The 15,580-nt window shown below is 36.2% G+C and overlaps 2 protein-coding genes across 5 annotated transcripts in view; both read left to right on the forward strand.

Annotated features, from left to right (window-relative positions):
* Cryzl1 (crystallin zeta like 1) overlaps positions 1-6,859 on the forward strand; it is a 34,201-nt gene extending 27,342 nt beyond the window's left edge. For 2 of the 4 annotated variants that reach the window (XM_076868471.2, XM_076868473.2), the window contains 4 exons: positions 504-625; positions 1,682-1,787; positions 5,301-5,346; positions 5,838-6,859. In XM_076868471.2, the coding sequence (XP_076724586.1) occupies positions 504-625; positions 1,682-1,787; positions 5,301-5,346; positions 5,838-5,937 (374 nt within the window). In that variant the 3' untranslated portion in view covers positions 5,938-6,859. Of the gene's footprint in view, positions 1-503; positions 626-1,681; positions 1,788-5,144; positions 5,347-5,837 lie in introns of all 4 variants that reach the window. The other 2 variants (XR_013092505.2, XM_076868472.2) reach the window with 2 other exon arrangements.
* An 83-nt stretch (positions 6,860-6,942) lies between these two features.
* Donson (DNA replication fork stabilization factor DONSON) lies at positions 6,943-15,365 on the forward strand. Its single transcript, XM_076868712.2, has 10 exons — positions 6,943-7,284; positions 7,915-7,995; positions 9,023-9,226; positions 10,149-10,327; positions 11,236-11,414; positions 12,129-12,207; positions 12,321-12,425; positions 12,861-13,059; positions 14,405-14,617; positions 15,092-15,365. Exons 1-10 carry the CDS (start codon positions 6,976-6,978, stop codon positions 15,227-15,229), a joined length of 1,686 nt encoding a protein of 561 aa, XP_076724827.2. The 5' UTR covers positions 6,943-6,975; the 3' UTR covers positions 15,230-15,365.
* Positions 15,366-15,580: the final 215 nt, after the last annotated feature.

A 15,580-nucleotide genomic window follows, 5' to 3' on the forward strand; every position in this document is an offset into this window, starting at 1 on the left:
TCAATGGACTTTTATATATATATATAATATATGGTGCTAAGAATTGAACCCAGTGCCTCGTTGTGAATACCATCTTGGCCATCATGTGTGGGTTTTGTTTTTCTTAAACCATTTTCAAGATTTAAATCTCAAGATTTGCAAGTAACTCATATGACTATTTTGAATCTGAATACTTTAATTAGAAAGCAGCTCATCCCACTGTTTTAAGCCATCATTGTTATAATTAATTCATTACAAGACTTAACTATATATTATGTTACATATTACCTTAGTTTCCAAATGGAAACATACTATTTCATTTATAATGAAATATAGAATAAATCTTATAAATATGTGCAATATGAAAGGTATATTTTAAGGTATTTGAATGTACTGTATGTTGCCTTGTTCTAGGAAAAATGCCTCCACATTACCATATTAAAAAGTAAAACTTTTTGAACAACAAGTTTTTGTCAGATTAATATAAAATGTCTCTTTTCTCTCTCTCTGTATTCATTTACAAGTGAGATTATATAGTAAAGATGATGAACCAGCTGTAAAATTACAACTACTACCACATAAACATGATATCATCACGCTTCTTGGTGTTGGAGGCCATTGGATAACAACAGAAGAAAGCCTTCAGGTATTATCAGAAACAATAAAGCATTACTGTTAGAACAAAGGAATGTAATTAAAAAGAATAATGCCTAAATCTTGTTTGAGGCAACATATGGCTAAATTAATACAAATTCTGAATTATTCCCTATGTTTAAAGAAATGTAGTTTGTTTTTTATGTTAAATACATGTTGGCCAAAATGTTAAAATAATGTCTAGTATGAGAATTCTTCAGTTAGAATGAATTATAATTTTATTTAGTTATTTGAAAGTAGTGACTTCTGAATTTTAAATTGTATTTTAGGACTGAGGATGTAGTTCAGTGATAGAGTGCTTGCCTTGCATGCTTAAGGCCCTAGGTTCAATCCCCACCACTCCAGAAAAAAACTTGATTTCTGGGCACAGTGGCACATGCCTTGTAATCACAGTAACTTAGGAGGCTGAGGCAGGATGATCACAGGTTCAAGGACAGCCTCAGCAATTTAGGCACTAAGCAACTTAGCAAAACCCTGTTTTCAATAAAAAATAAAAGTGCTAGGGATGTAACTCAGTAGTAAATTGCCTTTGGGTTCAATCCCCAAAATAATTTTTTTAAAAATTACTCTTTTCTTAGTAACAAACATCACTGACAAATACTTAAAATATTTGTGTATAAAATTATACAACTTCCTAATTATTTAAATTGGAAGTACTGTTTAAATGTATCAATAAGTTATCTTCCAAATGTTTTTCTGTAGAATTCAAATTAACATGTAATGGGTGATATACCAATACCATAATTCTCATATGCCAATCTTGACTTTCTACTATTCTTATGAGGGTGACTGGTAATACCTCATCCACTTCAGTACTAGGATTCTAGATTGGTCCTTCATCTAACCTATACACCTTGCTGTTTCTTCATCATTTGGGGCCATAAAATAGAAAATAAAACATTACACCAACATTATAGTTTACATATTATTAAAGTTTACTGAGTTTTTGTAATTTGGACATTATTTAATTTTTTTATAGCTATGCTACTAATCATCCTTCTGCTCTTAGGCTCACAGTAATTAATTGGTCTTTGTTTATTCTGTCAAGTTGGATCCTCCAGATAGCCATTGCCTTTTCCTCAAGGGAGCAACGGTGGCTTTCCTTAATGATGAAATTTGGAATTTGTCAAATGTACAACAGGGAAAATATCTTTATATCCTTTTCTTCTACTGACTTGTTTTAGGCTTGAAATTTACTTTGTACTCTACTTATAAATTCTTTCATATGATAATAAGAACAATAATTATCTGTTAACTCTCTTGAGTATGCCAAACAGTGTTCCAAGTGTCTTGCAGGTATTTGTTTAAATGTTAAAACAATCCATGAGATTTAAGTATTATTATCTCTGTTTCACAGTTGAAGAAGGATAGAGAGGTTAGTATATGTGCAAGTACACAGCTATCAAATGGCAGAACAAGAATCACATCCAGAGGGCTGGGGATATAGCTCAGTTGGTAGAGTGCTTGGCTCATATGCACAAGGCCCTGGGTTCAATCCCCAGCACCATTTAAAAAAAAAAAAAATCACACCTAGAAAGCCTCCCTCCTTTCAGGGTCATAAATAAACCATAATATCATGTGGAAGATGGTTTGGTTTTCTCTTTAACCTGACATTACACATGTCGCCTTGAGAGGTGTACACCTTACCTTTATGATGGTATCATTGCACAAAAAAAATTCACAGTACTTATCTAAACAGTTGGTATTTTATAATATCAGTACTGAGAAATCTTCATCACATGAGGCTGCATCTGGATTTTTAAAAATAGAAATCATTCAGTTGGTCATGGTGATGCATGCCTGTAATCTCAGCTACTCTGGAGGCTAAGGTGGGATTGCAAGTTTGAGGCCAACCTCAGGAATTTAATAAGACCCTGTCTCAAAAAAAAAAAAAAAAAGTCGAAGAATGTAGGTCAATGGTAAAGTGCACCTGGGTTCAATCCCTTGTACCACCAAAACAAAAAGTCATTAGAGACAAATCTAGTGAATGAAGTCAAATCATTCCAGTTTTGGTGAAAGTAATGAGAAGTTTTCCTGTGAGAAGGAAGGTGAAAGCAATTCCAAAAAGAAAACTCCAAAATTCTCTCAAGGAGAGTCAACTTCTCTTAAGAATTGCTTTTATTTCAAAGATCACCATTTTATATACAGTTGTACTTAATAAGTTTCAATGTATTGGATAAAAAGATCCTCATTATATGATAGATAACTTTTGTGTGAAGAGATTTACATACCTTTACATTTGTCTCCACTGAACACCATACATTACCTTTGTCAAATGTGCAGAGTTATATGTGTGCGATGTGTATAGAGGTCAGCCACTTCTAGGAGTAATGAAAGATTTATTTCAAAGGTTTAAAATAGTAATATTTAGGGTTAGGGTATAGATCAGTGGTAGAGAACCTGCCTAGCATGTGCAGGGCCTGATTCAATCCCAGTACCCCAAACAAAAAAGAAAAAAACAATAATGTGTAATAAGGATACTGAATGTATTGCATGTTAAGGAGATTTCAGAACTCTTTCCTATAGTAAATCTAGTAGTCTAAAATATTTTGATTAAATATTTTTCTAATAAATTTTTTATTTCCTTATTTTAAAAATTACATCCAGAATCACAATTATCTAGGATAACATGAGATATGAACAATAGGGAATATTATATAACTGTTACGAATAATAGCTGGGCATGGTGCCATCCACCTAATCTAGTAGCTAGGGAAGCTGAGGCAGGAGGATCACAAATTCAAAAGTCAGCCCCAGCAACTTAGGGAGGTCTTAAGCAACTTATGAAGACCTTGTCTCAAAAAATACATGAAAAAGGTAGGAGATGTGACTTCATGGGTTCAATCCCAGGTACCCATCCCCAAAAAGCAAATAACATTAGTTAGCATGTTTTAAATCTTACATGTGAGAATCAAAGTTGACTGTTTTTCCTGTGTTAATTCTCTCAAACCACTTCCATCTATGATGAGAACATTTTAACTTATTTGCAAATCCCTGGATCAGGTTGAAATATGACATATTTATATGAAATAATGTTAAGTTTTCCAAAATCAAAAATATATGCTCTATACAGACCGTCTCCAACTCAATGATGGTTCATCTTAAGATTTTTTTACTTTATGGGTGTTGCCAAAGCAATATGCATTTAATAGAAAACATACTTTGAATTTTTAAAATTTTTTTTAGTTGTCAATGGGCCTTATTTATTTATTTACTTATTTATATGTGGTGCTGAGAATGGAACCTAGTGCCTCACACACATGCTAGGCAAGCGCTCTACTACTGAGCTACAACCCCAGTCCTGTACTTTGAATTTTTTAAAATATTTATTTATTTTTTAGTTGTAGATGGACACAATACCTCCATTTCGTTTGTTTTTATGTGGTGCTAAGGATGGAACCCAGTGCCTCACTTGTGCAAGGCAGGCGCTCTACCACTGAGCCCCAGCCCCAGCCCTGTACTTTGAATTTTTACCTTTTCCTAGGCTAGCCATATGCAGAACAATACACTGCATTTTCTTGCAATGCTGGGCAGCCAAAACAAGATATATTTTCCAGTCAGCTGCAAGATCATGAGGAGAAACATCCAATACTCTGCAGTGTACTGTGTTGATAAACAGGATATTTGGTAGGTTATTATTAAATGTACTTTTGATTTATGATATGTTTAGATTAGAGTGGATTTATTGGGACAAAATCCCATCATAAGTCATAGGGCATCTATGTGTGTGTGTATACACACACACACACACACACACACACACACCAATTTATTTTTCGTTTGTTTGTTTGTTTGGTAGTACTGGATATTGTATCCAGGGACACTCTATCACTGAACTACATCCTGCAGACTCTGTTTTTTTGAGACAAGGTCTTGCTGAATTGCCCAGGTTGGCTTCGAACTTGTGATCCTCCTGCCTCAGCATCCTGAATCTCTGGGATTACAGACATGAGCCACTGCACCCAGCAATTTCAGTAACAGAAGTATAAAGACATTTGCACGGATGTGAATATGTGAATTAATGTTCTTTAGGTCATTCCTCTTTTAAAAGGACTTATGATCATATTTTCTAATTTATGTTTTCTAAAGTCCTGAATCAGTCTTTAGTTCTCACTTGTACAGAGGCCCCTCAATCACTTCACATAAGCTGTTGTTGCTTGATTTAACATAGACAACTCCTTCCAGCTTTTTGATTCTATGCCTTAAATAATTCTTCAGTATTAGCAATCACATCGTTTTGATCTCAATATTATGTTTTCACTTAAGTTCCCAACAAAGATTTTTTCATTTTACATAATTTTGATTCTGTTAGTGACATATATCACACACACATACTTTGGTCTGTTACCAACCAGATGTAAGAGATGTAAAAAGTAAGTGCTAAATACATCATTCTGCCTTCATTCACTGGTATAAAAGTGGTCATCCCTTAGGCTTGCTGCTCTTCTCACCTGTACTTAGAAATTTAGACTTAGTAATACCAACTCTCTCAAATCATTCCTGTTTTACAGGTAAACTTGACAGCTTACAGAATTTCTGTAACAACATTTTGAATTTCTGAGAGTGCAAAACTTGAAAAAGAACTGACCTGCCTAGTTTCTTCGGCCTATTGAATGTTTTTAATCCTTTCTCTTTAATGTTGCCACCTTAACAATCCTTCCAGCTACGCATTTTAAAAGATGTGATGGAGAAGTTATCAGCTGGTGTTTTTAGGTATGCTAATGTGCCAAATCATTTTTATTTTTCTATTCTCCAGGTGATAATGTTTTTGTTTCAGCTTTTATAGTATACCTGTTGCCTCCATATCTTATTTAGTTTAGATAAACATTTACCGCTTAATATTTCTCAAAGTATATCTGGTGTTTATACCAGTAAGTTTTCCCGAAGATAGAAATGTCCTATGAGTTTCCTGCCTTCTGTTCCTTTCTGTACTTTGCTCTTTGCATTTTCTCATCACCCCTCCCAAATAATCCATAGCTTGAAAAGAGGGAAAAATACAATATGTTTAAGTTGAATCAGTTTACCACTTAGAATGGATAAAGAAGGTATTTTTTCCCCTTGAAAATTTAACCAATTTTAACAGTGGAATACTAATGGACAAGTTTGACCTATTTTAAAGTAATATAGCTAAACTATGGCAACTGTCAACTATTGTCCAGTGTGTTCTGAACATTTATGACGTTTGTAACAATTTTTCTCTCCAGACCTCAGTTGGATGAACCTATTCCACTGTACGAGGCAAAAGTTTCCATGGAAGTTGTTCAGAAAAATCAAGGAAGAAAAAAGCAAGTTGTTCAATTTTAATCTTCTTCTTTCTCAGACCTCAGCTGGATGAACCATCACAGTATTTGAAGCCAGAGCTTTCCTTGGAAATTGGGAAAAATCAAGGAAGATAAAAGCAAGTTGTTCAGTGTTTAAGCATGTTTTCTGGCTCACAAGATGTTTGGTTATTTGACATATTTGAAAAATATTTTCCAATTTATTGTGCAGATGATCCGAGATAATTCTATAACATTTGAAGGGGGTACTCTGAAAGCCATTTTTAGGTGTTTTTTTTCCACACATTTTCCTCTCCTATAAAATTCTTCTAATGGGAAAAACTTCTGCTTTCAGCAAAATCCACACCATTCTACTGAGTCTGTTACAGGCCTTGTTATACTGTGAAAGTAATGCTATTAACTATGTATTAATTCCATTTTAAACAACAAGCCTTTCTGTGCTGTCAAAATTCAAGTTTTTGAATATATTTTCAGGTCTCAAAAGTATCTAACTCATATACACTTAAATTTTGTTTTGAAATATTCATTCATTTCGAGTTTCTTCAGGAACAAGGATCACAGGAACTTGTCCTGTGGGAGCTGTGGAGAATTTGCGTGAAGGGCTGGGACTGCCTGGCCTTGGGAAAAGGGTATTGAGTTTGAAGTGTGCTGTTTTCTGAGTTCTCTGTTGGGGAAGGAGGGCATGGGGTAGGCGCTGGCCCTGTCACCACCTCTATGGACGCAGCAGCCCATCACAGCGGCCCCAGAGCCCAGACCTCTACCCCTGGTGATGACTTCCCTACTGCAGACTTGAGTAGCGTTCAGCCATTTCGATGCCCAGTGGGGTAGTGCACACCTGCCCTGGGATAAGTGCTGCCCGCAGTCGCCTCTTCACGGCAGGACCACAGCCCAGAACCTGGCTGGAGCGCCCCGAGGAATGCAGCCGGGGGCGGGACCTCGCGGGCGGCCTGCCTGCCGCGCACGTCCCGCGGCGGCGCGCGGGGGCGGGGCCACGTCGGGGGCGGGGCCGCGGCGCGCGGGAAGTGCTTGCTGGGCGGTCGGTCGGCCTGAGCCGCTTCGCGTCATGGCCCTTTCGGTACCCGGCTACTCGCCCAGCTTCAAAAGGCCGCCGGAGATAGTGCGGCTCCGAAGGAGAAGGTCCCAGAGCCAAAAGGCCGCCGCCTCCAGCCCTCTCGAGCTGCGGGAGCCGACGCCTCGCCGCGCTGCCTTGGCGGCCGGGCTGCTCCTCCGCCCCTTCCCGGCCGCTGCCGGCAGAATCGGCGGTCCGACCGCGGCCCGCAGGAACCCTTTCGCCCGCCTGGACAACCGGCTGCGGGTCGCCGCGGAGGCCTCGGACGGGCTGCCCCGCGGCCAACCGGAGGCGCCGACCTCGGTGAGTGTCTCCGTGCCTGCCAGGCGAGGGGTTGTCATCTTTTGTGGTGGGGCCAGCTGTGAATTAGGGATGGGAAGTTCTAACGTTCGGGGCAGAGAAATGGGCGCGAAGAGTTTCTGTCGCCTGTGGCCTGAGTGTGCTCTGAGCCTTGGGGGCCGATGCTCTTGAAAGACGGGGTTTGTGGAGGCTGCCCCATGTGCGGCGCCTCTGCTCGAGCGTGGATGTAAACTGCGAGAGAGCGCAAGAAAGCCTTAGAACCCGTCCTGGAGGGCAGCTTGGACTGCACCGTGCTTCTCTCACACACAAAACTACGCGGGATGGAGGAATAGTGAGGATAAATCTGTTCAGAATTCACGAGCATTTGTCTTAATCTGAAGCCTTTTGGGTCTTTTAGCTTAAAGTTTGTATGTCAGTTATTAAATGCACAAAGCTGACCTTTTCCCTATTAATTTTAATGTTAAAAAAGTTCAGACCCAAAGTGAAAAAACTGATAGGATTGAATGGAGTGTGAATAAATTTGTGTGCACTGGCATTTACTAAAAAGGTGGTTTGCCAGGTAAGCCTCTGTACTCATTAAAAGCAAATTTTAGCATTATTTCAGTTTTAAAAGGACAATTTTCTTAACCTCAGTTTTCAGATACCAATCAAGAAAATGATATGCTATGGGAAGAGACGTTATCTGAAAGAACAACAGCTACCGAACTATCCCAGGTAATACTTTTTAAATATCATTAGAATGTATGTTTTTATAAATGCATCCTTCTCGGAAGCATTTTGCTTGAAAAATAGTTTTGCAGAGATACTTGAAAGTGATTATCTTTGTACCAGAGTTTAAAAGATGGCATCAGCCAAGATAAAGGACTTGGTATGTTATAGTAAGGATTGCTGTAATGGTCACCAGAATTAAAGTAGGCATAGTGTATGAGAGTTGTTAGTTGCCCTTTACCCCCATCAGTTTTTTAACACTCTTCTTTCTTGAGCTTATCACTCAGAGGAACCCCTTCATACTAAGCTACTAATTCAACTTGATCCTTTACTAAATCTTCAAAACAAATCCTCCGGTTACCTCCACACAATTCCTTATCTACAAGAATTCTTGTTACTGTAGAAAATGTTGACTTGAAAAGACCACAAAACAGGTTAATGGTAGATTTTTGAGATCAGAAAATGATTCTGAAATATGGCCTTTAAGGGTCCTACCTAAAGTTACCTGCAGGAAGAGCAGCTTAGCCTAAGTTCCAGAGTTTCAAAGGCTTTAGGTACTTTATCAGACATTGGGAAGATTTCTACTTTGATAGCAACATCTGTAGTACTATGTAAGTGTTCTTTTTAGTAAAAACTAAAAAAATGAAATAAGTTCCATTCCAACAACACATTTTTGTTTCTTAGAGAAAACTACTATTAATAGGTCAATATAGCACCTTCCAGAATTTTTCAGTGTGTAGTGTATTTTTAATGATATTTAGTAAACAGTTTATATAACTTTGCTATTCAGAGACTATAGATATGTTAGTTAATAAAATATTTAGATTAAAGAGTTTTTCTTGGGCCTGGGGTTGTGGCTCAGTGGTAGAGTGTTTGCCTAGCATGCAAGAGGCACTGGGTTCAATCCTCAGCACCACATAAATGTAAAATAAAGATATTGTGTTCACCTAAAACTAAAAAATAAACATTTAAAAAAAAAAAGAGTTTTTCTTGAAACTCTACTGATTTTTGTGTTTTTTTTTTCTTTTAAAAGGCTTCACACATATCATTCTCTGAATTGGATACTCCACTCTCAGAAAATACTGAGTTACCTGTGGACTGGAGTATTAAAACCCGACTCCTTGTTACCTCTTCTCAACCCTTTACCTGGGCAGATCATCTGAAAGCACAAGAGGAGGCTCAAGGTCTTGTTCAGCATTGTAGAGCAACAGAAGTTACTTTGCCTCAAAGTATAAAGGTAATTCTGAAATAAAATAACTTTTGTTTTAAAGTAGCCAATAAAGTATTTTAAAATGCTTCTGTAAAATATCAGAGAGATTTCTTCCCATTAAGTTTTTCTTCTGATATCTAAACATAAAAAGAGTTGGGGATTTTTGTTCTTTCCAAATGGTGCTTTCATACACATTTTTGAGAGATTGTGTAATAGCCCATTAAATAGAGAAACTGTCCTGAGAATTAATCAGTGGTGGAGGCATCAACCCATTCTTTTCTAAGGTTTTTTTTTTTTGGAGAGAAAATAAAAGAAAATGAAAAGCAATTGACTAGGTTACAAGAGCAGTGGATTATACTGGTTTTCTTGTATAGAATATATAGTCTTTTTAGATATGCACTGATATCACTACCTAGGTAATGGTCTATTGTAAATTTAGAGTTCTAGAGTGGTTCTAGAGAAATACAACTTTATTGCTTCAAAGCAAGCAGCTCATCAATTCAAACTAAGTTAAAAAGAATTACTTAAAACTTTGTATATCTGTTTCAATAAATCAGGAGGATTGTCATATGCATTACCAGTGTACATTGACTATTTTTGAAAGTGTTCCTGTGGGGTACAGGGATTATGTATAGCATAGTGCTCTCTATACAAACATACTTCTACTGCTTATGAAAGAAAATACAGTTTTTGTTTTTAAGGGTAGTAGAAACAGGAGAATGTTGCCATCTGTGTTATTTGTGTGTTCCTTCTGATATGTTTAGTAGACTAATTGCTCGCCAGAAAGGTTGTGCCAAAGATAAACTATATTTCAGCCCCTGTAACAGTAATGCTTTTCCATAAAGAGCAATCAAACTTCATAGATTAAATGCTTGGTATACATTGTCTCTAGTGAAATTCTGTACTTCTCATGGGTCAAAAGTGACGCACTATCCCTTCTGGATTTTAGGATCCTAAACTCTCCACTGAGCTCCGTTGTGCCTTCCAGCAGAGCCTTATCTATTGGCTCCACCCGGCCTTGTCTTGGCTACCACTGTTCCCTCGTATTGGAGCTGATAGAAAAATGGCTGGAAAGACAATTCCTTGGTCAAATGATGAAACACTGCAACACATTTTAATGAGTGACTGGTAAGATTAGTTCAAAACAAAACTCGTGCAATTCAGTGGTGAATTTTCATTTTAGCGGTATCCTTTCCTTATGGAAATATAGACTAGTAGAAGGATCTCACTGCCCTGAATTTTAATAACCATTAATAACCAAACATTTAAACTGTTTGCTTCTTTTAGCTCTTATCACTCTTTATCAAAATATGAAAAAAAATATATATATATCTCCATACATACAATAAATATAGACAGTAATAATTATTTAATGTTACTTATCAGTGGCTGCTGCTCTTCTCGTTAGCATAAGTTGCTAAGAGAAACTTAACAGCTAGTTATCAATTAAGATTATTGTTTTGTTTTGTTTTTGGTCTGGTAGTAGGGGTTGGACCCAGGAGTGCTTTGTCACTGAGCTACACTCCCACCCCCCAGCCCTTTTTATTCTTTGACAGGATATCACAAAGTTGCTGAGGCTGGCCTTGAGATCCTCCTGCCTCAGTCTCCCTAGTTCTGGAATTATAGGTATGCATGACAGCTCAATTAAGTTTTGTTAAGAAAAAGGGTAGCATTTAAGTGATAAACACTATTTGTTAAAGTATTAAGAAGTTATCCGTGAGTTCCTGTTATTTCAGTTTCTTTAATTTTTCTTAGTTGAACATGAACACAATACCTTTATTTTACTTATTTATTTTAAGTGGAGCTGAGGATTGAAACCATTGTCTCATGTGTGCAAGGCAAGCACTCTACCTCTGAGCCACAACCCCAGCCCCTTAATTCCAGTTTTTTAAAACCAAATTGTACCTAACTGCAAAATTTCAAACCAGAAACTAAAACATTTGTTTTAAGCAAGGTGTCAGACCAAACTATACAAAACCTTAAACATTTAAGTAAATGTTTTAATAATATCTAAGGAAAATTCTTTTGCTTTATAGGTCTGTGAGCTTTACTTCTCTGTATAACCTGCTGAAGACAAAACTTTGCCCCTATTTCTACGTTTCTACCTATCAGTTTACTGTGCTGTTCCGAGCAGCAGGATTCGCAGGAAGTAATGTGATAACAGCTCTAATATCTCCTACAACTAGAGGTCTAAGAGAAGCTATGAAAAATGAAGGTAAAAGTTTAGATTTGCAGTAGGGATACTGCACTTAATATATAGTAAAAACTTATATATATAAAATTTTAAAAGCTACAATTTGAATTTTCTTTAACATTACTAGTATTATTTGAAGAAACATTTTTTTTTCCTGCAAATGAATAAGCTGTCCATTTCACATAACTTTGAGTTAATAGTGTACCCTTCTCTAATCTCCTAAGTAAAACTTAGCACAATTGGCCACAAAGTTACTATCTTAATATACTCTTCTAGAAATTCTTTCATACTACATTTAAATTATCTACCTCCTGAAAAACTTCATATTTAAAAAAATTATTAATTATTCTGATTTGTTATATATGATAGCAGAATGCATTTCAACTCATAGTATACAAAAAAAAGCACAATTTTTCATATCTCTGGTTGTACACAGAGTCTCACCATTCGTATCTTCATACATGTACTTAGGGTAATGATGTCCATCTCATTCCACCATCTTAATAACTTCATTTTTAAACTGGTCAGCCTATCAGTAATCATGAGATCTGTTTAGTAGATTTAATCAACACGTTTTTAAAAAGTGAACTGTAACACAGTATAACTTATGAAAAAGTATCACATGTAATAACATTGTTTTTCTGAGCCTTTTGTTTCAAGGACATGTGTGCATATGTCTGTGTGTTGTGGACTACTGTCAAAGGTTGAAGAAACTGACTTGTTTTTTTCATACAGGTATTGAATTTTCTTTGCCTTTAATAGAAGAAAATGACCAAAAGAAGAAAGCTCATGGAACAAGCATGGGACTTGGGGAGTATGTGATTTTAAAAAAGCTTTTACATAGTCCAGTGACTATGGGTTAGTGAAATAGATTTGTAAAAGTAACAGGTTTGTGAAATAGGAACTCTAACTGTAGCAATTTCATAGGGAGCAAGCAATCAGTGATGAAGATGAAGAAGAGAGTTTTTCTTGGCTGGAAGAGATGGGTGTACAAGATAAAATTAAAAAGCCAGATATACAATCTATCAAGCTGTATCCTTTTAATTACAACTAATTTTTACTAAATTATGAGCAGTTTAACATTGGCAGTTTAAAATAACTAATCTTAAATTATCTTTAGATCATATTAAATCTAACTCTCCATTATGACATTAAGAAACAGGATCCTAGGTATTAATAAACTCTGAACTATCAAATGATTTTTAATTGAAAACATTTCATGTTGGCTAAGTATGTGGGAGAAGTTTTTGACTAGAGAATGAATTCAGCTTTTGTCAGTTACCAGTTTCTAGCAAATTGAAGTGGCCAACATTAAGTGGATTTCAAACTTATGAAAGCAGTGAAGAGGAAGTGGTAACGTTCTCATTTTGTTTGGGAAAAAGGGTCACAGGTGATTAAGAATGAAGATAATTATTTTCCCATTGGTGTGGGATTTGCTTTTGTAATTTCCTTGATTGTCATCTTCAGCCGTAAAGAGAAACACGAAGTGCAAATGGACCACAGACCTGAGTCTGTTGTGTTGGTGAAAGGAATCAACACCTTTACCCTGCTGAACTTTTTGATCAACTGCAAGAGTTTAGTTGCTACCTCAGGTGCACAGGCAGGACTTCCACCAACCCTTTTATCCCCTGTAGCTTTCCGAGGTGCCACAATGCAAATGCTTAAGGTAATTAAAAGAAATTATACACTTCACGAATTCCTGTAACCTACCTTCTAAGAGGAACTTTTTGAAGATACGATTCTTTTTAAAATTGTTTAAATTGTAGATGAATACAGTACCTTTATTTATTGCTATCTGGTGCTAAGGAGCAAACTCAGTTCTTCATACATGCTAGGCAAACGCTCTACTACTGAGGCACAATCACAGCCCTATTGTCATACTTTTTGCGGGGGATGAGGGGGTACCAGGGATTTAACTCTAGGGCCATTGAGCCACATCATCAGCCCTATTTTGTGTTTTATTTAGAGACAAGGTCTCACTGAGTTGCTTAGCACCTTGCTTCTGCTGAGGCTGGCTTTGAACTCGTGATCCTTCTGCCTCAGCCACTCTCAGGAGTACTCAACCACTGAACCGCATCCCCAGCCCTATTTTGTATTTTATTTAGAAACAGTCTCACGGAGTTGCTTAGTGCCTGTTGCTGAGGCTGCCTTTGAACTCAGGATTCTCCTGTCTCAGCCTCCTGAGTTGCTGGGATTATAGGCATGTGCTACTGTGCCCAGCTCCAATATGATAAATTCTTTGTCTTTAAAAAATAACTCCTAGCAGTGTTGTACTTAACATGTGTTTTGTTTTTCTCCCTGTAAAAAGTCTTTGATATAACAGTTATATATATCAAAGAAATACCTGAAAATTTATGAAATTGATTTTACTTGAATTATATGAAAACTTTTAATGAATAAAGTATAATTGACAGTAAACACATTTTGGTTTTAATCTTTTTTTAAAAAAAATATTTTATTAGTTGTTGATGAACCTGTATTTATATGTGGTGTTGAGAGTCGAACCCAGTGCCTCACACATGCTAAGCAAGGGCTCTACCAGTGAGCCACAACCCCACTCCCTTAGTCTCCTTTCTTGTCATTTAAGGACAGTTAATCTCATTTATTCACCAAGGCAAAGACATAGTCAAAAATGTTATGTTATAGATCTCAGAAACTGGATCATTGGTTAAATGAAAAAAATGTGTATCTGTATTGAAATATATATTCTCTTAACAGCAATAGAATTGACTTTCCCCAGTATTCTATATTGTCAATAAGTAAATAATTAGATAAAATGCTATATGAAAAAAAGATGTACTGGAAATCTCATACAGGGGATACTGGAGATAACTGAAAATTTACTAAACATTTTTACTCATATAATAATGTATTGATGTCTTGAAATTATTTTGTTCCATAATTATTAGAGAAGAAACCCCAAATGAAAATGTTTTGAGTGCACTTCTAACTAAGGAACAAATGCTTAAGAGATGGTGATCATAATTTCTTTTTTTTTTTTCCTTATGAAGGCACGAAGTATTAATGTAAAGACACAAGCTCTTTCTGGATACAAAGATCAATTTAGTATGGAGATTACAGGTCCAATCATGCCTCATGCTCTACACTCTATGACCATGCTACTCAAATCATCACAGAGTGGGTCATTCTCTGCAGGACTATATCCACATGAGCCAACAGCTGTATTCAATATCCGCCTGCCACTGGATAAATTACTGGATAAAGTAAGTACACCCCTATCAACAGACCATTTTCATTGTAGGTAATTTCCTCCAACTGAAGGAAATAATTTATAGTGAGCTGAATTTGTTTTAAAGTTGTGAGACTGCTAATTAAGAATTGCAAAACGGAAAAATCAAGTCTACATGTAATTTTTGTGGGTAAATTTTTTAAATTCAGGCTACTAATGATGACTAAGAACTTTCAAAACTTGAAGATGACTTTTACCATTGCTCTGATTCAAAGGTTAATAGTGCAGATTCTTTTGTAGTTTTATGTAAACATTTTTACTATGGGTATTTACTTAACCATATTTTCATTTTAAGACTTTGTTACTATATACAAATTCTTAGGATTGACTTCTGTATATACGATTAATTACACAAATGGGCCATCTGTCAAAATTCTCATGGTAATTATTTAAAATCAAGTGTTCAGAGAAAACTTGCTTTTTAACGACATATACATTATTTCCACAGGAAGTTGTTCATAAGGAGCTTACTAACTGTGGGTTGCACCCTAAGACTCTGGAGCAACTTAGTCAAATACCATTACTGGGGAAATCATCTTTACGGAAAGTGGAAATGAATGACTACATGTGTAATTGGAGATCCTGAGCACCAAAGTAAGCCTAAAAGGAATCTTTGACGAAAAAAAAGCAAGGAAATTCAAGATTCTTATACCTTTGGCTTTAAAGTTCATTTTGGAAGTTAAAGAAATGAATATACTTAAAGATGTTCAAGTGTTTATGAACATTAACTTTCTATATTAACTTTTATTACATGCACTGAGCAATAGCATTAAGGCTTTAAGTCATTTTCCTTTTACTGTTTTGAAACTAGATTGAGATTGAAGACGATGCATTTTTTAAAAACCTCAAATAATTTGAGAATTCTATATTGCTATAGTCCCAACTGTACACTGAGTAGAAAACAATTAAAAACATCAGTGTTTCCTTCCAAGTGACA

Source organism: Callospermophilus lateralis, chromosome 10 (genome assembly GCF_048772815.1).
Source record: "Callospermophilus lateralis isolate mCalLat2 chromosome 10, mCalLat2.hap1, whole genome shotgun sequence".
Taxonomy (NCBI): Eukaryota; Metazoa; Chordata; class Mammalia; order Rodentia; family Sciuridae; genus Callospermophilus; species Callospermophilus lateralis.